The sequence below is a fragment of the Oreochromis niloticus genome, linkage group LG23, assembly GCF_001858045.2.
Source record: "Oreochromis niloticus isolate F11D_XX linkage group LG23, O_niloticus_UMD_NMBU, whole genome shotgun sequence".
Taxonomy (NCBI): Eukaryota; Metazoa; Chordata; class Actinopteri; order Cichliformes; family Cichlidae; genus Oreochromis; species Oreochromis niloticus.
In genome coordinates this window covers 24,968,307-24,990,530 of record NC_031986.2, presented here as the reverse complement: position 1 = coordinate 24,990,530, position 22,224 = coordinate 24,968,307, and the positions used below count along the sequence as shown (strand labels likewise).

Genomic DNA, 22,224 nt, shown 5'->3' with positions numbered 1-22,224 from the left:
GTAAATGGCTTTCTTCTTGCCACTCTTCCATAAAGGCCAACTTTGTGCAGTGCACGACTAATAGTTGTCCTATGGACAGATTCCCCCACCTGAGCTGTAGATCTCTGCAGCTTGTCCAGAGTCACCATGGGCCTCTTGGCTGCATTTCTGATCAGCGCTCTCCTTGTTCGGCCTGTGAGTTTAGGTGGACGGCCTTGTCTTGGTAGGTTTACAGTTGTGCCATACTCCTTCCATTTCTGAATGATGGCTTGAACAGTGCTCCGTGGGATGTTCAAGGCTTGGGAAATCTTTTTGTAGCCTAAGCCTGCTTTAAATTTCTCAATAACTTTATCCCTGACCTGTCTGGTGTGTTCTTTGGGCTTCATGGTGTTGTTGCTCCCAATATTCTCTTAGACAACTTCTGAGGCCGTCACAGGGCAGTTGTGGAGCTGTTTTGCAAAGAAGAATGGGCAAGAATTTCAGTCTCTAGATGTGCAAAGCTGGTAGAGACATACCCTAAAAGACTGGCAGCTGTAATTGCAGCAAAAGGTGGTTCTACAAAGTATTGACTCAGGGGGCTGAATAATTACGCACACCCCACTTTGCAGTTATTTATTTGTAAAAAATGTTTGGAATCATGTATGATTTTCGTTCCACTTCTCACGTGTACACCACTTTGTATTGGTCTTTCACGTGGAATTCCAATAAAATTGATTCATGTTTGTGGCTGTAATGTGACAAAATGTGGAAAAGTTCAAGGAGGCCGAATACTTTTGCAAGCCACTGTATGGTGGTGGCAGCATCATGCTCTGGGGGTGCTTCTCTTCAGCAGGGACAGGGAAGCTGGTCAGAGTTGATGGGAAGATGGATGGAGCCAAATACAGGGCAATCTTGGAAGAAAACCTCTTGGAGTCTGCAAAAGACTTGAGACTGGGGCGGAGGTTCACCTTTCAGCAGGACAACGACCCTAAACATAAAGCCAGGGTAACAATGGGATGGTTTAATTAAACACACCCTACTTTGCAATTATTTATTTGTAAAAAATGTTTGGAATCATGTATGATTTTCGTTCCACTTCTCACGTGTACACCACTTTGTATTGCTCTTTCACGTGGAATTCCAATAAAATTGATTCATGTTTGTGGCTGTAATGTGACAAAATGTTGAAAAGTTCAAGGGGGCCGAATACTTTTGCAAGCCACTGTATATCATTAGGTCTTTGGTTCCTGTTTTTACTTTATGGTCATTCTAGTAATGAGTTACAGTTTCTGTGATATTTTGTTCTGGTTCATGTCTGTCTATAATAATTAACATTAGATGCCTCGGGCTTTATCCATTTGTTCTTCTCTCTGTCTTGCTTCTGTGTTAATGCCTCAGTCCTCTTGTGTTCCCTTGTCTCTGACAACTTGTTAAGTGTGTATTTATGTCTGTGTGCAGCTTCACCGTGTGCAGCTAAAAACATCTGTTTAAAAAACAAATAACATAGATGATGCATATGTACGTGAAAGTGGTGTATACACAGGAGTCAGGACGACACCTATAAGTGATTCACTTTATGATATTTTACAAATGAAGGCAAAGTTTCATTGAACAGTAATTTGTGATGTTTAACTTTGCATTACCATAATAGTGAAGTTTCAGACAAAACGGGAATGAAAAGCTGGCACGGAGTAAGCAACCTTGCTGCTGCTGGCTCCTCCTACACTCTGTTATCATCAATGGAGCTCCAGTGGAGAGGGTGCAGTCCTTCAAGTATCTTGGTGTCCACATCTCCTCAGACCTGACATGGGCTGCCCACATTCAGGTCCAGACCAAAAAGGCTAGGCAGCGCCTGTATCACCTACGACAACTGAGGAAGTTCAGGGTCTCTCCAAAGATCCTCAGGATTTTCTATACAGGCGCTGTGGAGAGCATCCTCACACAGAACATGACATCGTGGTTTGGGAACAGCTGTGTGAAGGACCAAAAAGCTCTCCAGAGAGTGATCCGTACAGCAGAACACTGCTGCAGGATTGCTCTCCCCCGCTTCAGGACACCTACACCAGGAGATGTCGGACTAGAGCAGCGCAGATACTGAAGGACCCGTCCCATCCTGGCAACAAACTGTTCCAATTTCTTCAATCTGGTAGAAGGTTCCGCATCATCCGGGCAAGGACAGAGAGACTCAAGAGGAGCTTCTATCCCCAAGCCATCCGGGCCCTAAAAACACACACACACCCGCCCTCTCACATCATCTATAATTGACTGAGAAAGGGACTCTCTTCCAGACACTCTAAACCCAGGCACAATGTACATTTCAAATTCCTTTAATTTTAAATATGTTTATATTGTCTATTCTGTAAAATAGTCAGATGTCTATTCTTATTCATGTACAGAATTCACCTGCTTGCTGCTACTACTGCACATTCACCCAATGTATATACTATATATATATATATATATATATATATATATATATATATATATATATATATATATATATATATAAAATGTTCTTCCTCTACCCCCCCCACGTTTTTGCACATGTCGAGGAGCGTGTCAGGATACATTTCACTGTGTGTTATACCTGTATAACTATCCATTCGCTTCCACTGATCCTTTCCAGGGTCGCGGGGGGCGCTGGAGCCTATCCCAGCTGTCATAGGGCGAGAGGCGGGGTACACCCTGGACAGGTCGCCAGTCTGTCGCAGGGCCAACACACAGGGACAGACAACCATTCACGCACACATTCACACCTAGTGACAATTTGGATTATCCAATTAACCTATCCCCACAAGCTGCATGTCTTTGGACGGTGGGAGGAAGCCGGAGTACCCGGAGGGAACCCACGCAAACACGGGGAGAACATGCAAACTCCACACAGAAAGACCCCGGCCTGATGGTGGAATTGAACTCAGGACCTTCTTGCTGTGCGGCAACAGTGCTAATCACCATGCCACCGTGCTGCCATATAACTGTATAACTATGCATGTGACAAATAAAGAACCTTGAACCCTAACATAGAATTGCTCTAACTCTATTCCAGCCACATGATTGGTCATGAACATAGAAAGTGTGTGTGAGATGATGTGGATGTGAATTCAGCAGCATGGATCAGTGTGAGGACAGAGAGGAGGGAGTCCCTCCCTCTAAAACCACTCTGTGTGGGGAACATGAGAGCCAGACCAAAGCTCAGAGGTGAGATGACCATCTCTAACTGTCCATGACTCTTCTCCATGTCACAGCTCAGCACTCAGATCACTGCTCCATCATTATTCACAGGAACCAACCTGGACCTGAACCCAGCTGTGTGTCCTTAAAGAGTGACACGTCAAAGGATCTTCGTATTCATTTTAAAGAAAGACATTTATCTGACACAGAGTAAGTATGTCTCAGTATTAAAATGGGGCTGAAAAATATTTCAGAGGACAAATTGTTGATAATTTGCTCCATCATTCATCATGTTTGTAATTTTTTTTCTTCTAGATTATACAAAACTATTTTAGTTTCGCTATTACTTGTTGGGAAAAAAATCAGAATTTTAACCTAAAGTGTCCTTTTGTTTATTTTTCTCTGTCAGGATGTATCAGAAAGCTGAACTCAGCTGTGTGTCCTTAAAAAGCAACATGTCAAAGGATTTGAATATTAATTGTAAAGAAAATTCTTCTGCTGCACAGAGGTAATCCGTCTTTAAATGTTGTTACTGACTTAGTTTGAACAGTTTGAACATATTTTTCAAACATGGTTAATGTCACAGCTCAGCTCTTTCTCACACACATTTCTATGTTCATATGTAATGCTGTGTTTTTTGGAGTTTGTTTTCATTTCTTAAACACAGCAGTCAAGATTTAAAGAAGGCATATTATAGGATGTGTTTCTGTAGCAAAGAAGCTGAGTGTCATTTTTACAAATAGCACAACTGACCTAAAATCATGCCATCGGTGAATCTGTTGACTCAAGAGGGTTAAACGACTCTTAAAATGAAGTGCTTTGCTAAGAGGTAGAAATAATGAACTGAAAATGAGATGCTGGACAGGCTCTTTCACCTTTTTTTAACCTTACGAAAAGAATGGTGGTCAGGTATGTGCAACAGATTTATGTAAATGTAAACTCTGAACTCTTTGAGAGATGATTTAACTGCTTGATGTTGCTGGATATAAACTGCAGTGCAAACATCATTCCCTCAATCCCATTTCAACTGCCTCTTAAAAACAAGCCTTTGGTTTCTAAACAACTGAAAACCCACTTCAGCAAACAGGAAGTGATGCTGTTGTAGGAAGTTAGAGGAGGTAACACTAACTTTGCTGCACAGATTTCACTTTTATTCATAAAACTCAGAGCATCAAAAATGAATCAAACACTGGTTGTTATTTTTAAACTTCTATCTTAACTCTGAAAATCAAATAAAAATCAAACTCTTATCTGCTAAAGTGTTGAATAGAAAGTTTGATCTTTAACCTTTTGGAGAACAGTTCAGTTGACAGAAACAGAAATTTGAAGCTTTTCCATGTAAATGTTTATTTTGTGTGGTGACCCTGGTTTGGCCTTTCGTGCAAATTAACTTTTAAGGTCGGCAGGAATTTGAGAAAGTTCTAGAGTACATAAGTGTATGTGCAAGCATAAAAGGCTTCATTGTAAATACATTGGGACAGACTTTTATGACACATATGAATTTGATAGATGTCAGCTCACATGTTAAAAAAAAAAAAAAGGGAAAAACTAAAAAAAACTGATGCAGAATGCAGAGTTTTTATCAAACCATGAATTTTGAAGTATCTATTTAATCAAGTTAGAAGTAAAGCAGTGTGTTTAGTTTGTGGAGAGCATATTGCTCTGTTTAAGTACTGGGGTTTGAATTGCCATTTAACTGTTAGAAATTACCTGAGTCGCATTAGCTGTCTGTTATTATTAACACAGCAGCTAGTGTACTGTAGTTAGATTAAAGATGAATAATTATGGCAGACTGAATGGGTCGTGGGCTGAATATGGCAGAACAGATTAGGGAGAACATGGAGAACCAAGTGGTTTGCTATGCAGAGCAATAAGGAACCCATAGCTGAACTAAGCAGAGAGTCTGGAGTTTGGAGAACTATAAAGCAAAGAATGAAATCCAGAGCAGAATCAGACAGGCTTTCAGGCCTGATAAGCAGAGCTGAGGACATGAAGAGCTGCATACTGATGCAGAGCTGTGTGAACGATAGATGTGAGAGCATATCGAGTATTTTCCTGGGAATCAGCACACAAGTTTGAAATACCATCGTGACAGCCCTAAAAGACTGATTTGCTCATGAAGCCGTGTGCTTGGATTGACTCAGGCTTAATGTGCAAATGGGCAGATGTTTGTTCACCCAAAAATGTCAGATTTGGGTGGACTTTTGGAATCTTTGAAATTGTGTAAAAACATGTACATTTTGTGCAAAATGTTTTTTGAAAATCCTGATTTTTATAAAGTGATACCATGTTGGCATTTTTACTATAACTTTTTTGCATTTCATTGCCTAATTACATATAATATAATTGTATTATATATACATCTACTTTTACCTGTAGCAGTTAATAAAGTGATTAAAAATAAGTTTGAATGGTTTATCATGTGGACCCTTGCAAAACTGATTTGTCCTACCGTATAGAGTCAGAATACAGGTGGACAAGACTTTTTCCATTTTAGTTGATCCACTGTGGAACTGCCACATCCACTCAGTTTGTCTGGTATTTGACACTCCTGTTTTAAATGATCCTTCTGTTCTGTTTTCTCTTCTTTCTTTTTTTACTGAAACATATTTTGGAACTGCCATTTGGAAAAATGCTATATAAATAAGATATACTTGCTCCTAAGATCACCTTGTGGACCTTTAGCTCATAAACTCAAATCTAATGTGAGCTAATTCTTCATGACTCCTCCACAGGTTGGACCAGGTGACTGTAGAGAGACCCAGTGGTCAGTCTGCCCAACAACATCAAACAAAACTGGACTCCATACTTATGGTCTTTACTTATGTGCAGCTTTTACCCATTTTCCGTTTACTGTGATCTCAATCTTGCATTATTGCTCCATTTTCGATGCTATGCTTTTTAGACTACTGTGTCAACCATGGATCTGATGTTTAGTTCCATGATACCTGACTAGGTCCTTCATAAATTATTCTGTTCCAGCTCCTGGAAGCCAAGATTGTAACGTTTGTGAAGAATGAGCTGAAGAAGATCCAGAAGGTTTTGAGTACAGATTACCTAGGTTGTTTGGAGAGTCAGGATGAGGAAGTGTTGGAGGGTGAGGATGAGGTGTGTAAGAGGAGCAGCAGAGAGGCATTTGTGAAGATTGCAGTGGACTTCCTGAGGAGACTGGAGGAGAAGGAGCTAGCTGACTATCTGCAGAACAGTAAGATGATTTCTGTAAAGATTTGAAATATGGGAAAGAATAACCTCAGGTTTCAGAATTTGTGGGTTTTTTAATGTATTTTTAAAAGTAGGAAGTAGTAAAGTTTATTTTGTTTAAGAATATGTCTTTTCTATTCTTAAAGAATTTCTCATTCAGCATCCATACCAGCAAAAACTTAAATCTCAGCTGAAGAAGAAATTCGAGTGTGTGTTTGAAGGAATTGCTAAAGCAGGAAACCCAACCCTTCTGAATGAGATCTACACAGAGCTCTACATCACAGAGGGAGGAACTGCAGAGGTCAATGAAGAACATGAGGTCAGACAGATTGAAACAGCATCCAGGAAATCAAACAGACCAGAAAAAACAATCAGACAAGAAGACATCTTTAAAGCTTCACTTGAAAGAGATGAACCAATCAGAACAGTGCTGACAAAGGGAGTGGCTGGCATTGGGAAAACAGTCTTAACACAAAAGTTCACTCTTGACTGGGCTGAAGGCAAAGTCAATCAGGACATCCAGCTCATATTTCCATTTGCTTTCAGAGAGTTGAATGTGCTGAAAGCGGAAAATTTCAGCTTGGTGGAACTTGTTCATCACTTCTTTACTGAAACCAAAGAAGGAGGGATTTTAACCTTTGAAGACTTCCAGGTTGTTTTCATCTTTGATGGTCTGGATGAGTGTCGACTTCCCCTGGATTTCCACAAAACTAAAATCCTAACTCATCCTAGAAAGTCCACCTCAGTGGATGTGCTGCTGACAAACCTCATCAGGGGGAAACTGCTTCCCTCTGCCCACCTCTGGATAACCACACGACCTGCAGCAGCCAATCAGATCCCTCCTGACTGTATTGACATGGTGACAGAGATTAGAGGTTTCTCTGACAAACAGAAGGAGGAGTACTTCAGGAAGAGATTCAAAGATGAGGAGCAGGCCAGCAGGATCATCTCCCACATCAAGACATCACGAAGCCTCCACATCATGTGTCACATCCCAGTCTTCTGCTGGATCACTGCTACAGTTCTGGAGGATGTGCTGAAAACTAGAGAGGGAGGAGACCTGCCCCAAACCCTGACTGAGATGTACATCCACTTCCTGGTGGTTCAGGCCAAAGTGAAGAAGGTCAAATATGATGGAGGAGCTGAGACAGATCCACACTGGAGTCCAGAGAGCAGGAAGATGATTGAGTGCCTCGGTAAACTGGCTTTTGATCAGCTGAACAAAGACAACCTGATCTTCTATGAATCAGACCTGACAGAGTGTGGCATCGATATCACAGCAGCCTCAGTGTACTCAGGAGTGTTCACACAGATCTTTAAAGAGGAGAGAGGACTGTACCAGGACAAGGTGTTCTGCTTTGTCCATCTGAGTGTTCAGGAGTTTCTGGCTGCTCTTCATGTCCATCTGACTTTCATTAACTCTGGAGTCAGCTTGCTTAATGAGCAACAAAACACATCACATCAGTCTGAAAGAAGAAAATCTGCAGATGAATACTTCTATAAGAATGCCGTGGACAAGGCCTTACAGAGTCCAAATGGACACCTGGATTTGTTCCTCCGCTTCCTCCTGGGTCTTTCTCTCCAGACAAGTCAGACTCTTCTACAAGGCCTGCAAACACAGACTGGAAGGAGTTCACAAACCCGACAGACTCTCCTACAATCTTTACTGACACTGATGAGAAGTAGCTCACAAATTAATCAGAAAACAGTCCAGTACATCAAGAAGAAGCTTAGTGAGAATCTTTCTGCAGAGAAAAGCATCAACCTGTTCCACTGTCTGAATGAATTAAATGATGTTTCTCTGGTGGAGGAGGTCCAACAGTCCCTGAGTTCAGGAAGTCTTTCCACAGATGAACTGTCTCCTGCTCAATGGTCAGCTCTGGTCTTCCTCTTACTGTCATCAGAAAAACATCTGGATGTGTTTGACCTGAAGAAATATTCGGCTTCAGAGGAGACCCTTCTGAGGCTTCTGCCAGTGGTCAAAGCCTCCTCAAAGCTCAGTAAGTACCAAACTTTAATTTAAATCCTATGCTGGCTTTAATTGAAATCAAAACCAAATTTCTTATGACTTAAATTTTTTTTTTCCAGACTCAGTCGCTGTAACCTGTCAGAAAGATGCTATGAAGCTCTTTCATCTTCTCTCAGACTGGAAGACTGTGAACTGAGAGCTCTCAACTTGAGCTACAATGACCTGAAAGATTCAGGGGTGACACTGCTGTTTGCTGGCCTAGAGAATCCATGCTGTAAACTGGAAATGCTGAGGTATGGAAATGTTACATTTGGTTTTATTTGAGACCCGGTTGACAATTGCAAGTTGCATTTCATTTAAACAAGTCTGGAAATGGTTGAGAGTAAATCTTAACATTGTTATTGCTGCTGACATGGACCCTGTTTTGCATGGGCCTGGTCTCCTCTAAGCTTCAGCTGCGATTTAGGGACTGAGAGCAACAGCTGCTCAGCTCACCAGAGTGAATGAGGGGGAACACAGGGCTGCAGAAGATCAGACAAATATACAGGCACCAGACCGTTTAAGAATTTAAAAGCCATAAAAAGAATTTTGAAATAGATCCCAAATTCAATTAGAAGCCAGTGCCACAGCATTTTACACCAATTGCATGCATGACAGAGTCCCCTGGCCAACCCCTATTAAAAGGGAATTGGACTAATCCAAGCGGGACATTATAAAACCATGAAAGACAGTTTCCAAGTCCCACCTGGAAAGAAAATGTTTAACCTTTGAGAGAGTCTTTGAGTCTTAGGTGATAGAACGAGAATTTCACCACCCAGTACTGTCCCGATTCTTAATATTGAGGATAAGAACAAACCAACACTGGCCCAGAAGAGTTCAGTCAAACGATGATTTTATTGAACACACGCGTGGGAAGATGTATATTGCAACACATCAGCATAGATCTCCGCCCAAAAGCACACTTCAAAATGGTTTTAATATGTCAGGGTTCAGCCCCTTCATGCGTCAGCAAAGAGTATGACATACATCAGTTACAGTAAATGATTAACTAAAAAGCTAAAAACAGTTAGACAAGTTCCCTTTTTCATCAACATTTTACCATATATGGCAGTTTGTTTCGACCCTCACATCTTCCAGATGTTTCCTGTTGACTTACAAGTTTCTTAACTCCTCTTTCGTCACTTGTTGCTGGGCAGGACACAAATGCAATTTCAAGCTAAATGAATTCCAGGCCTTCGGCCTAGGCTATCTTCTATAATTGTTTGTATTTGTAAGCGTGCATTCTACTGCTCAAAGTCAGTTACACAATATATCGTCGGGACCATCACGCCATTATGTGGTCATCAAAACTAAGTGCAGTACTGATTTTTACCCCAAGATTAGTAACCAAGCTCTTCAAGTCAGGGGTCAGAGCAGCAAAGTCAACATATGAGGTACTAGAGAAATGACTGGGACCAAATAGAATTATTTCCATTTTACGTTCAGTAAAATTCTTGAAAAATTTAGAGCCATCCATGACTTAACATTGCTAAGAATATCAAGCAAGTGTATAATCGAGGAGCTATCAGAGTGATTAAAAGGTAGCATTGATTGATTGGCTTGACGCGACCTACCATGGAAATAGGGAGAGCCCTCCATTTCTCAATGTCCTTTTTCAGTTTTTCAACTTGTTCAAGATAATTCAACTTAAAGATCAATTTAGGATCCTTGGGCAAAATAACACCCAGGTATTTCAGTCTGTATGTAAATTTAAAAGCCAAAGTTTTCAAAAAATCTACATCAAGGTTTGCAGTTAAAGCCACAAACTCACTCTTCTGCCAATTAATTGTATAACCCGAGATTTTCTAATAGCACAGGAACAGATCGCTCAGGATTTGACAGGAACAAAACCACATCATCCGCATATAAAGAAATGTAGTGCTTGATCAGTCTGACAGGGTCAATGGAGGGCTTTATTTATTTCTAACAGTAGATTACAAAACATTTAGCATTTGAGATTACATTTCACACAAATCAAGTTGAATGAAAAGTTTGAATTTCAACTTTTAAAATAATTTTCTATTGGGTTTGGGGGGGGTTTTCAGACTGAGTGGCTGTAACCTCTCCGAAACTAGCTGTGTAAGTTTCTCTTCAGTTCTCAGTTCACAATCCAATAGTCTGAGAGAGCTGGACGTGAGTAACAATGACCTGAAGGACTCTGGAGTGAAAGTTTTGTCTTCTGGACTGGGAAGTCCACATAGTAAACTGGATACACTCAGGTCAGCTTTCTTAAAATGTTCAACTGATGACTGTTTAATATCTGGTTTACATTAGTGTTTGATTGATGTAGGACTGTGTCAGCTATGATTTGTCAAATTATGAAAGCTGTGGCAGCTCTTTTCTTTTTAAGAGCATTTTTCATGTCTACAGGCTGTCAGGCTGCCTGATCACAGAAGAAGGTTGCAGTTTTCTGATCTCAGCTTTTGGCTCAACTCCTTCCAATCTGAGAGAGCTGGACCTGAGCTACAATAATCCTGGAGAGGAAGGAATGAAGCTGGTGAGGCAGCTGAGACCAAACACTGTCAGGTATGTAGATGGCTGTTGCAGCCACAGATGATGTGAGTGTCTGAAACTGTAATTCACTCTGACCCTGTCTGATTACTTAATGCTAGAATCTTCTTACTCTGCATATATCCAAAAATCTCCATGAACAACAGTGGCATAAGCTTATCAATCTGATCCATGCAAAGGAACAGGAAATTTTTACTTTCTGACATTAATCAATTCAACTTTCATCTCTGTGCATACCCCCTCGAGCGAATTCCCCCTCAAATTCAAGATTTTTTTTACTACTTCTATGTTTAAAACAATGCCCGGGGGACAAAGACAAAGAAAAAGAACAAGAAGATACATGAACCAACTGAACAGTATTTTTCAGAAGAAAGAGAGGACACGCACGCTGATATGGCTAACTCAGATGAAGAAAACGGTGAGGGGGCCAAACTCGAATCTTTGCAAGAGGGCATTAAAAATATCAGCCAACAAATCTTTGACCTCCGGACAGAGATGAAAGCTGACTTCAACGCATTCAAAGAAGATTTGAGGCGTGAGTTGAAAGAAGACCTGAATAAATTCAAGAAGACACAAACCAACAGCTAACAGCCAATAAGCTAGCGGTCCAAGAATACGGCGAGAAACTTGAGGAAGCCGAAACACGAGTGGTGGGGCTCGAAAGCTGGACAACGGTGGCCTACGACGCGCTGAGACAATTGCTAACGGAGCAGAGGAAACTGACCGAAAAGCTAGAAGACCTTCAGTCTAGATCGAGAATAAATACAAGCTTTGTTGATCCGAAGAGAGAGGCTAATACCTGATGGCACCGACCCACAAATATAACGGGCTCACCGGTCTCTCGGTCCTAGGCCAGGTGCTGATGCCACTCCCCGTTCCATTGTCGTCTTGTTTTCTTCAGTTCAAAACAAAGGAAACAGTGCTCAGAAACGCATAGCAGAAGAAGATCCTTGTGAAAGACAAGCCCATTGGTTTTGACCATGACTATACTGCTACGGTAGTACAACAGTCCCGTGCATATAGAGAAGTGAAAAGCACACTTAAACAAAAGGGCATACGATCTCCATTAACAAAACTCTAGATTCACAGGGACACGGGCCCTCAGGTGTACCAAAGTCCGGTATGAGAAATGCAGCGGAGAGGATTTAGGGTGGAGGAGCCACGCTAAAGAGGAGGATTTGACCCTACGTCTCTGATAGAGCCACTGGAGCAAATGTCACCATGGCAACCCGTGACCCGGAGAAGCAACGACGGAGCCATTCAGTGCGCGACAAACTACAAGTGTTCCAGCGCAGAACAACTTAACTTCAGAGAAGGGTTTTATCACGGTCCTGGGTCATTTTGACCCAGCATTTTCAGTTCTTATATTCCTTTGTATTATGGTTTGTATTCTGATCCTTTTGTCATGCTTTGTTTATTAGTATTATTCTATGTTTCAGTTATTCTTTGTGAGGGAATAGTTCTTAAGTTGTGTCTCTCATTTAGTGTAAGTTCAGTTCAGTGTCAAGTCTGTGTCTGTTTCTTGTTTCCTGTTTTACTGTGAAAGGTTGTGCCTCATCTCAGTGTGTCTAGCTTTGCTCCCCGTGTCTCGTTAGCCCAAACCCTCCCAGCTGTGTCTCCCTCCTGTTTTCATTCCCTGATTACTCCCCTGTGTATATAAGCCCTGTGTTTTCCTGTGTTCCCTGTTGCGTCGTACCCTCAACTAGCTGTGTGTTCTGCTTCGGTGTTTCTAGTGTTTAGCCACCTGCTCCAGTTTAGTATTTCTTTTCCAGTGTTTCAGTACTCAGTTCCTCTGTTCAGACTTTTGTTTGTCTTTTGGTGAGTTTAGTTAGTACAAGGTTTTTCCCAGCAATAAAGCTCCGCTTTAAGTTTCACTTCCGTGTCTGAGTTCTGTATTTTGGGTCCACCACTCCTGCTTGCCTGCCTGCCACACAGCCAACCATGACAGGTTTGACTTCATAGATACTCTATCAGTGTGGGGACAGAAAACTCCAAATAGGTATCTGGCTCTCCCGAATAATTAATATGTTCTTTATGGTTCAAGTTGTATATAATCGCTCTACTTTGAGGTAGCCAACAACTTAAGATAGGATGAGTGTGACTCAGATCGTGGTTCTCACTGATTCTGAGAGAGGGCCCTCACTTTTTTTGAGGCTTTCTCTCTCATAATTGTATGGGGGTGTCTCATTTACTTCATATTGGGAGTCATACTGCAGTGTTGTTCCAAGTTTTGGATTTTGCAGCTTCCTTTAATTGTTCATCTATTAGTTCTACCACGTTTTGGTTTAGGTTTCGTTTGTTTTAAAGGTCAGTGGTGGAGGATCATTTCATTTTCACAACAGTATACTATGTCATAGTGTCTGGAAATAATGTTGCTTAATGTTAATGGCCTGGGAAATCCAATCAAAAGTTTAAAAAAAATGAAAAATAAAATAAGAATATAATCTTTCTGCAGGAAACTCATTTGTCACCACAATAGAAATTAAAGAAATTTGGATATAGAAAAACATATTATAGCTCCCATCAACAGCCATAAAAGAGGGGTGGCCATTCTTATGGCGAACAATTTGTTGTTTGACCTCTTTAAAGAAATAAAAGATAAAGAAGGACGGTACATCATTGTGAAGGGCAAAACTTAAAATAGTATTTTGACTCTTGTCTTTATATAATCACCACCCAATAGCCCCAAATCATTCTTTAAAGATTTCTTTGACTTAATCTCAGTGGAGGCAGAGGGAATTTGTATTTGTGCAGGACACTTCAATGTAATACTGAATTATAATTTGGACACAACTAGTCAAACTAGATACAAAACACATATGAACAGACACTTAAACTTGACACTTGAGGAAACGGGACTAGCGGATGTCTGGAGGTTACTGCACCCTTCACAAAGGGATTACATACATTACTCAATTCCGCACTCAGTGCACACCTGGATTGATTATTTTTTTTATGCAAAAGGAAGAATGTCACGGAGTGTTAGACTGTAAAATTGGGGTAGCAGATGTCTCGGATCATAAAGCAATTTTTTCTGACAATTCAGTTGGACTCACTTCCAAGGAACACAGTTTGGCACCTTCATGTAGGGCTTCTCCATAACGAAACCATTACAAATTATGTTAAACAAGAAATAGATACATTCATTAAAGAGAATAACAATGGAGAAGTGAATCCTCTAATTCTTTGGATTCAATGAAAGCCGTTCTGCAGGGAAGCTTGATAGCAAAAGCCTCTTTTGTTTAAAAAAAAAAAAGAAAGAAAGAATTGAACAATATAATCAGCTGACAAAAAAATGAAAAGAGTTGGAACAAATTTTCAGGACTAAAAAGAACCTCATAATACAGAAACAAATTTTAGAGGTTAAAATACAAATAGAAAATGTATTGAATCAGGAAGTGGAAAGAAAGGCAAGATATTTGAAACAAAATTACAACGAACTGGGCCCCAAATCCACCAAATTATTAGTTGCGAAAACAGCAGATAGATACAGCAATACACAAAATTAGAAACTGCTTAACTCAAGAGTTGGAAACTGAACCAGAAGAAATAGATAACATTTTTAACAATTACTAACAGAAACTCGATCTGCAAGAAGGAACTGTAGAAGTACAATCAATAAGAAATTTTTTGTACTCACTAGATCTACCCAGCATCGGGAAAAACCGAAACGAAGTACTTACTAAGGAAATCACAATAGAAGAACTGAACAAGGCAATCAGGAGACTGAAATCCAACAAAACCCCAGGCAGTGACGGGTTCCCTGTGAAATGGTATCAGGTATTTCGGGAGAAACTAAACCCTATCTTGCTAAGAACCACTGTTGGGAAAGTTACTTTGAAAAATTAATTAATTATAGTTACTATTTACTTCTTCAAAAAAGTAACTGAGTTACAAAATTCTAAAAGTAATTAATGCAATAGTTACTTTTCAAGTAATTAATTACTTGAAAAGTAACTATTGCATTATGTCTAACCCCCTGGGGTCCAGGGTATTATTGGCCATTTTTAACTACTTTTGATTTTCCTCCACATTTTACCTTTAAAAAAATATTTATTTTGCCTTGTTTTGTATCATTCTTTTCAGCACAACCTCATGTGTCTAAATTTACAGTTATGTTTTCATTTTGACATATTGTATTAACACAATTGATCTAAAATCAGACAAACAACATAAAATCTCAGTAGAAAAAGTTATATTTATTACTGTAACAACCACAAACATGTTTAATGAATCATATTTCATAACTTTAAATGCAAATATAAATTGTCAATTTTAAAATCCTATGCACAAGTTTTGTAAACAAAGTTATTTGCATCCATTTACCTTTTACCCTTTTTTAAAATAACCATTTCAAACTATTTAAAGAACAATCAGCTGTTCTTCAATAAGATGCCGCACAAATTATTTGTGCCACTCCAAAAAAATAATTTCTCTCCACTATAAAGGAGAACATCACAGCCTGATACCTGCAGGTCTGACAGCAGCAGGTGTATCACTCCTGTTTCTACCTGGAGACAGCAGTCGCCTCATTGTTCTGACACACAACACAAAACTATCCACAACACTACACACTAACTACACAAGACAACACATTAACTACACACAACAAACACGCTAAACGTCACAAATCTCACATCTCAAAACTCGCTCTCTCTTTTCCTGCTCTCGCTCTCTCTCTCTCTCTCTCTCTTTCTCTCTCCGTCACTCCTAAAACTTTTTTTGTTTTGTTTTTTGCTCATAAGCAGAGAGTGCTTGCTAGCGCTAACGTGGCGAAACTATTGAGGAAAAAACGCCGCGTATATATTGTTTATCATGACTCTGGTTTTACGTGGCCTATCGACACAATTTAAAAACTGGTATATATCACCTTGTTGCTTTGTCTTTAAGTGGTCATGTGATTGGCTTACCACGACTACTTTATTCTTCCTCAGTCAAACAGCAGCACTCATGCGATTGTTTTGCCTCCTTAGCTCCAGGTGTTGTGCTAGACAGTGATCGTGATTAGCGTCCGCGGGAGCGCGCAGCTGCTTAAAGCTGTAGCGTCCAGATTACTTACAGCTACTTCCGTGCAACTGATATAACATGCGGTAAGCTGAACACAGCTTCAACCGTCTGTTTGTTGAAAAATAGTAACGGACCGTGTTTCCTTGTTAGTAACTGTAACGCCATTGTAACGATAGGAATAGTAATTAGTTAGATTACTCGTTACTGAAAAAAGTAACGGCGTTAGTAACCCCGTTACTTGTAACGCCGTTATTCCCATCACTGCTGGAGACAGCAGTCACCTCATTGTTCTGACACACAACACAAAACTATCCACAACACTACACACTAACTACACACTCCAAACACGCTAAACGTCACAAATCTCTCACATCTCAAAACTCGCTCTCTCTCTCTCTTTTTCTGCTCTCTCTCTTTCTCTCGCCGTCACTTCTAAAATTTCCCCCTCTTTCTAAACAACCAAATGTCATGTTGCCATATCATTTTTTGATTGGTCAACATGGTGCATTTTTCCACCAACACGAAAGGGCAGTTTTTTTGTTTTGTTTTTTTATTTTTTGGTCATAAACAGAGAGTGCTTGCTAGCGCTGTCCTTAGACAGTAAATGTGACGAAACTATTGAGGAAAAAACGCGGCGTATATATTGTTTATCATGACTCTGGTGTTATGTGGCCTATCAACACAATTTAAAAACTGGTATATATCACCTTGTTGCTTTGTCAACTTGAAGTGATCATGTGATTGGCTTACCACGACTACTTTTTTCTTCCTTAGTCAAACAGCAGCATTCATGCAATTGTTTTGCCCCTTAGCTACAGGTGTTGTGCCAAAAAGTGATTGTCACCCGCAGAAGCGCGCACAGCTGCTTACAGCTGTAGGGCCCAGATTACTTACAGCTACTTGCATGCAACTGATATAAGATGCGGTAAGCTGAACACAGCTTCAACCATCCGTTTGTTGAAAAATAGTAACGCGACCACACCACATTTTCTTGTTAGTAACTGTAATGGCATCGTAACAATAGAAATAGCAATTAGTTAGATTAGTCGTTACTGAAAAAAGTAACGCCGTTATTCCCATCACTGCTAAGAACTCAAATGGATAATAAAGAATGGCCAGAAACCCCCCGTCGTGGAATGATGCTATTGTGTCTTTGATCCCCCAGGAAGAAAAAGATAACTGTGCAAATTATACACCAATATCCATCCTAAATGTAGATTACAAATTGTATACTTCAATTATAGCTAAACGAATTTAACTATTCATTAAAGATCTAATTGAGGACGACCAATGTGGATTCATTCCAGGGAGGCAAACACAGGACAATATCAGGACACTACACATACTTCACAAAATTGATAGTAATAAATGGGATGCAGCTCTTATTAGTTTTGACGCCGAAAAGGCTTTTGACAGGGTTGGGTGGGAATTCTGTCAGACTTTAGAAAGATTTGTTTCCACTCATGGGCAGCACGGTGGCACGGTGGTTAGCACTGTTGCCACACAGCAAGAAGGTCCTGAGTTCAATTCCACCATCAGGCCGGGGTCTTTCTGTGTGGAGTTTGCATGTTCTCCCCGTGTTTGCGTGGGTTCTCTCCGGGTACTCCGGCTTCCTCCCACCGTCCAAAGACATGCAGCTTGTGGGGATAGGTTAATTGGATAATCCAAATTGCCACTAGGTGTAAATGTGCGAGTGAATGTGAGTGTGAATGGTTGTCTGTCCCTGTATGTTAGCCCTGCGACAGACTGGCGACCTGTCCAGGGCGTACCCCGCCTCTCGCCCTATGACAGCTGGGATAGGCTCCAGCGCCCCCCGCGACCCTGAAAAGGATAAGCGGAAGCGAATGGATGGATGGATGGATGGATGTTTCCACTCAAGACTCAATACAATTGATAAGGGCATTATATCACCAACCTGTAGCTAAACTTAAAATAAACGGATCACTATCACCATGCTTCAGCCTTCAACGCGGAACAAGGTAGGGATGTGGATTAAGTCCCATACTTTTCGCATTATATACTGAACCTCTGCCTCAAGCAATATGACAAGAGGTAGAAATAAAAGAGGTCTTTATAGGAAAAAGGGAACATAAAATAGGATTATTTGCACACGATGTAATGTTGTATCTGAGGGACTTGAACAGCTCCCTTCCTAAGCTTTTGGAAGTAATAGCAGAATTTCATGAATGCGCTGGATATAAACTGAATATCGCAAAAACACAAATGATTCACTTCAATTTTGTCCCAAGTAAAGAAATTAAATAATGCTTTAATATCAGTTGGAAAATTACAAAAACCAAATATTTGGGAGTCTTCATAACAAGAAGTCCAGATTCATTGTATACTTCAAATTATTTTCCAATCACAGATGATATTAGAAAAGACTTGGAGAGGTGGTCAACATACCCCGTTGGACTTTAGTGATAAAAATGAATATAATGCCAAGGCTGCCGAACATTTTCCAGGCACTGCCAGCTGAAATTTCATCTCAACAATTTGAGGCCTGGGATAAATTGTTGTTGAGATTCATATGGGGAGGCAAAAAGGCAAGAATACGCTTCTCCACTCTGCAGTTGCCAAAGGACAAAGAGTGTATGGCTTTGCCTAATTTTTAATTATATTTTCAGGCAGCACAATTACATTCTCTATGCCTATGGTGTGATAATTAATAAAAGTGGAAACAGATTGAGACACAAGATAGCACGGATTATAATGTCCAAACACTGTTAGGAGAAGATACCTTACCTGACATTGTTAAATCAAAACTCAATCCCATAACCCAGTTTTCACTTCAAACGTGGTACTCTAACATTTAAAACTGAAAGGTGGCCACAAAAAGTTGAGATGGATAGCAGTGTTAAACCAGGACAATATAACAAGGCTTTCAAAGAGTGGACCAACAAGGGCCTAACTGCTTTCTGTTTAATTACCAGAAAGAACAAAGTTAGGAGCTTTCAAGAGCTTAAAGACATGTTTGAATTGAAAAACCAGAATTTGTTTCGATATCTACAACTTCGAGATTATTACAATAAAGAGATAGCTGAGGCTGAGATGATTAACCCTTTAATTGAAATGATGTGTGATGCCTGCCAACAAAAAACTACCAAACTAGTATCTAAATTATATCTCAATTTGATGAAGAACCAAAACTTTACCTCATTATATGTAAAGACAAAATGGGAAGAAGAACTAAAGCTATCAATTACAGATGAAATATGGTACAAGATATGTGGCTCACTTCAAACATCTACAAATTCCCTACAGTGGCGGGAATTTAATTGGAAATGCTTTATTAGGTTTTTTTTATCACTCCTCACATTAAGAGTTGGCAGTTGGGCACACAGCAGCCTTGTTGGAGAAACTGTGGTGAAATGGCAGCAAACCACTCTCACATCTTCTGGTCTTGCTCTAAAATTCACTCATTCTGGTAAACAGTGGGTGACACTCTACAAAAAGCATTAGGTTACAAGGTTCCTGAGGACTGTACTGCACTATTATTACTGTCCTTTATTTGGACAAACGTCCTAGTTTCAACAAATTTTTAACATGAAGGTTTTGGTATCACATAGGAATCTTAAACTACAGTATTTTATTTTATAATTAAATTCTAACTTGGAATAAGGTTTCTGCAACTGAACTAATCTCCTACTCAATGTAACTCCTCCACTGCCTCCTTTTGTCTTTATTTTTTTAGTTTTTACTTTCTATGATTACTATACAATGTCCTTTAAGTATGTTCTGTTTGTTAAAAATGCTAATAAAAACAGATTTGCAAAAAAAACCAAACACTTTTTCTCAGTAACCAAATACTACATGTTGCCTTATAACTTTGTTATTGGCTCATGTGGTTCATTTTTCCAGCAATAAGAAAGGGGGAAGTCAAACAAAACAAAAAAAAGTATGTGGGTTTTTTTTCCATTTTCCTTTTGGTTTCTTTTGGTCACTGAGATTTGAAGTCGTACAATATTTTTGGTCCTTGATTCACACTGGTCTACACCCCCCCCCCACACACACACACACAAAACATATTAAGGATTGTACATTAACATAAAACTGTTGTGTACACACACACACACACATATATATGAAGAGAGAGAGAGTATGCATAGTATGCAAACGGCTACCAAACAGCCATCATAATTCGTCATACAATAAGAACAGGACAAATCAACAACTGACAATGACTAATTAATATTAAAATCTGTAACATAATGTATTGTTTGGAGTTTAGTCTGTTACTGTTACTATTTTTACCATTTCTTCTTGGAGCAACTGTAACCCATATAATTTCCTTAGGGATTAATAAAGTATTCTGATTCTGATTGTTTCAGGATGACCTGCCATTATCCAATGACACATCTGCTTACCTGGATCGTTTGCTCGTTTCTCCTCTTCTTCTTTTCTCTTTTTTCTAACTAAGCACCTGATGGCTTTGAACTTTTCTTGTCCATCTTCCATTGGCTTTAATTTTGCACTCCAGCATGAACACCCATCCCTCAACCCGAGGATCACCACAACATAATCTAACAGACCTACACCTTAGTTCACAGATTCACTTTGTCTGCATTTCTGAGATTTCACACAACCCAGGATTCAAATCATGAATACATAATGGGCTTGGATTTACATCATTATAAATGAAATGTGCTCTGTCTGGAAGCAGCAGGCCCCCCCTCCCCTATCGATAGCTTGTGTGTGAGACTTTAAATCATCAAACTGTAAATTTTAAATTGTTATTGTTACCCCGAGTCCTAAAGTGTATATTTATTTTCTTACTCTTCTTATATTTATTGTTTATTTACTTGCACTGCTGTAACTGGAGCCTTGTCGTCTTTTCTCTATATATACTGGACTGTATGTAGCGGAGATGACAATAAAGTTTACTTTGACTTTGGCAGCGCGCAGGCGCACCGAGGGCTCTCGCGCTCACTTTTCGTGATTAGAATTTCAAAAAAAACATCGGTGCAGATTATAAGTCTGTATCATAATGTCCGGTGTTTTCGTATTTGTTGGTTTGTTTTTATTTTGTTTTATTGCGACCTGGTTATTAGATGCTGCTCCAGCCAGCCAGAGAATCCCCCGCCGCCCCGCCCTCTCCTCCCTGTGCCGCAAGCAGCAGGCGCACCTCGCAAACGGAGGGCGCCCTTACTCCCAGCAAATGGGCGATAGAAAACCGATCGGTGCTTATGCCATTCCCAATATGCGCTGGCTGACGTCGGGGCAGCATGATTTTTTTTAAATTTATTTTTTTTGCCGATGCCCGTGATGCCGCCCCGGGCAACCCTAAAACCGCTACTGTTTGTCCGGGTATAAGGTTAATATGAACAAAACTATTGCTATGCCACTGGGAAATCTGCCTATGACATGCAATATTCCATTTACCTGGTCGGGTTTGGGATTTAAGTACTTGGGGATACACATTTCACCTAATATAAGAAGTATATTGAAACAGAACATAGACATAGTTCATAAAAGCGTCAAAAAAGATCTTTCTAGATGGATGGATCTCCCGGTCTCCTGGATGGGAAGAATAAACTTAATTAAAATGAATGTGTTGCCACGGCTTTTATATCCCTTACAAATGCTCCCAATAACTGTTAGCAAAAAAATTGTAAAAGAAATTGAAAAAGATCTGTCAATGTTTATTTGGAGGGGTAAGAAACCCAGATTAAGTATGAAAACGTTACAGCTACCCAAAGATAAAGGGGGTCTTGCCTTTCCTAACATTTTGCTGTATAACTGGTCATGTCATAGTAGAGTTATACATGAATGGATCCACGCATATCGAAAAGAGACAAAGAATCCCCTTGAAGCCTGGACATGTTCGCCATTTAATCTCCTGAGCGAACTAGTGAGTAAATATATTAAAAAAAACATAACAAACTAATGATTGATACTTACTTAAAAACATGGCGTGATATGAATAAATACACTGAAAGTAATCCTATAATAAGTTATCTAACACCCTTTATAAATAATCGGCACTTTACACCGGGAATGAAAAGTGTAATATTTCAGAGATGGTTTGGTGCAGGAGTACGTGTGGTGGGTGATCTGTTTAATGGTAATGTCTGTATGTCCTTTGAGCAGGTCCAAAAGAAATATGGAATACATCAAATGGATTTTTTTGCATTTTTACAAGCTCGTCACCTAATTACTTCAAGTTTTGATACTTTGCACAATACAATGCAACTAGGACCCATGGAAAATTTCTTTTTACACTTAAATGCAGATAATAGTACTATAAGACAGTTTTACAATACACTAGAAGGTTATAACAAACATAATATTGGAAAACTGATTAGGAGCTGGGAGGGTGACCTCCAGTGTCATTGTGATGATCATGCCTGGAGTGAGTGCATACAATC

The 22,224-nt window shown here is 39.8% G+C and overlaps 2 protein-coding genes across 5 annotated transcripts in view; both read left to right on the top strand.

The window, feature by feature from the left end:
* Positions 1–22,224, top strand: part of LOC109196997 (NLR family CARD domain-containing protein 3) — a 501,803-nt gene that overhangs the window by 421,815 nt on the left and 57,764 nt on the right. The gene's annotated exons all lie outside the window — the stretch shown is intronic.
* LOC106098977 (NLR family CARD domain-containing protein 3) overlaps positions 1–22,224 on the top strand; it is a 63,089-nt gene that overhangs the window by 38,233 nt on the left and 2,632 nt on the right. The window contains exons 3-11 of the mRNA XM_019352225.2: positions 3,005–3,156; positions 3,241–3,339; positions 3,539–3,637; positions 5,865–5,943; positions 6,112–6,334; positions 6,477–8,334; positions 8,419–8,592; positions 10,384–10,557; positions 10,709–10,864. Of these exons, the coding sequence (XP_019207770.2) occupies positions 3,068–3,156; positions 3,241–3,339; positions 3,539–3,637; positions 5,865–5,943; positions 6,112–6,334; positions 6,477–8,334; positions 8,419–8,592; positions 10,384–10,557; positions 10,709–10,864 (2,951 nt within the window). The 5' untranslated portion in view covers positions 3,005–3,067. The remainder of the gene's footprint in view (positions 1–3,004; positions 3,157–3,240; positions 3,340–3,538; positions 3,638–5,864; positions 5,944–6,111; positions 6,335–6,476; positions 8,335–8,418; positions 8,593–10,383; positions 10,558–10,708; positions 10,865–22,224) is intronic.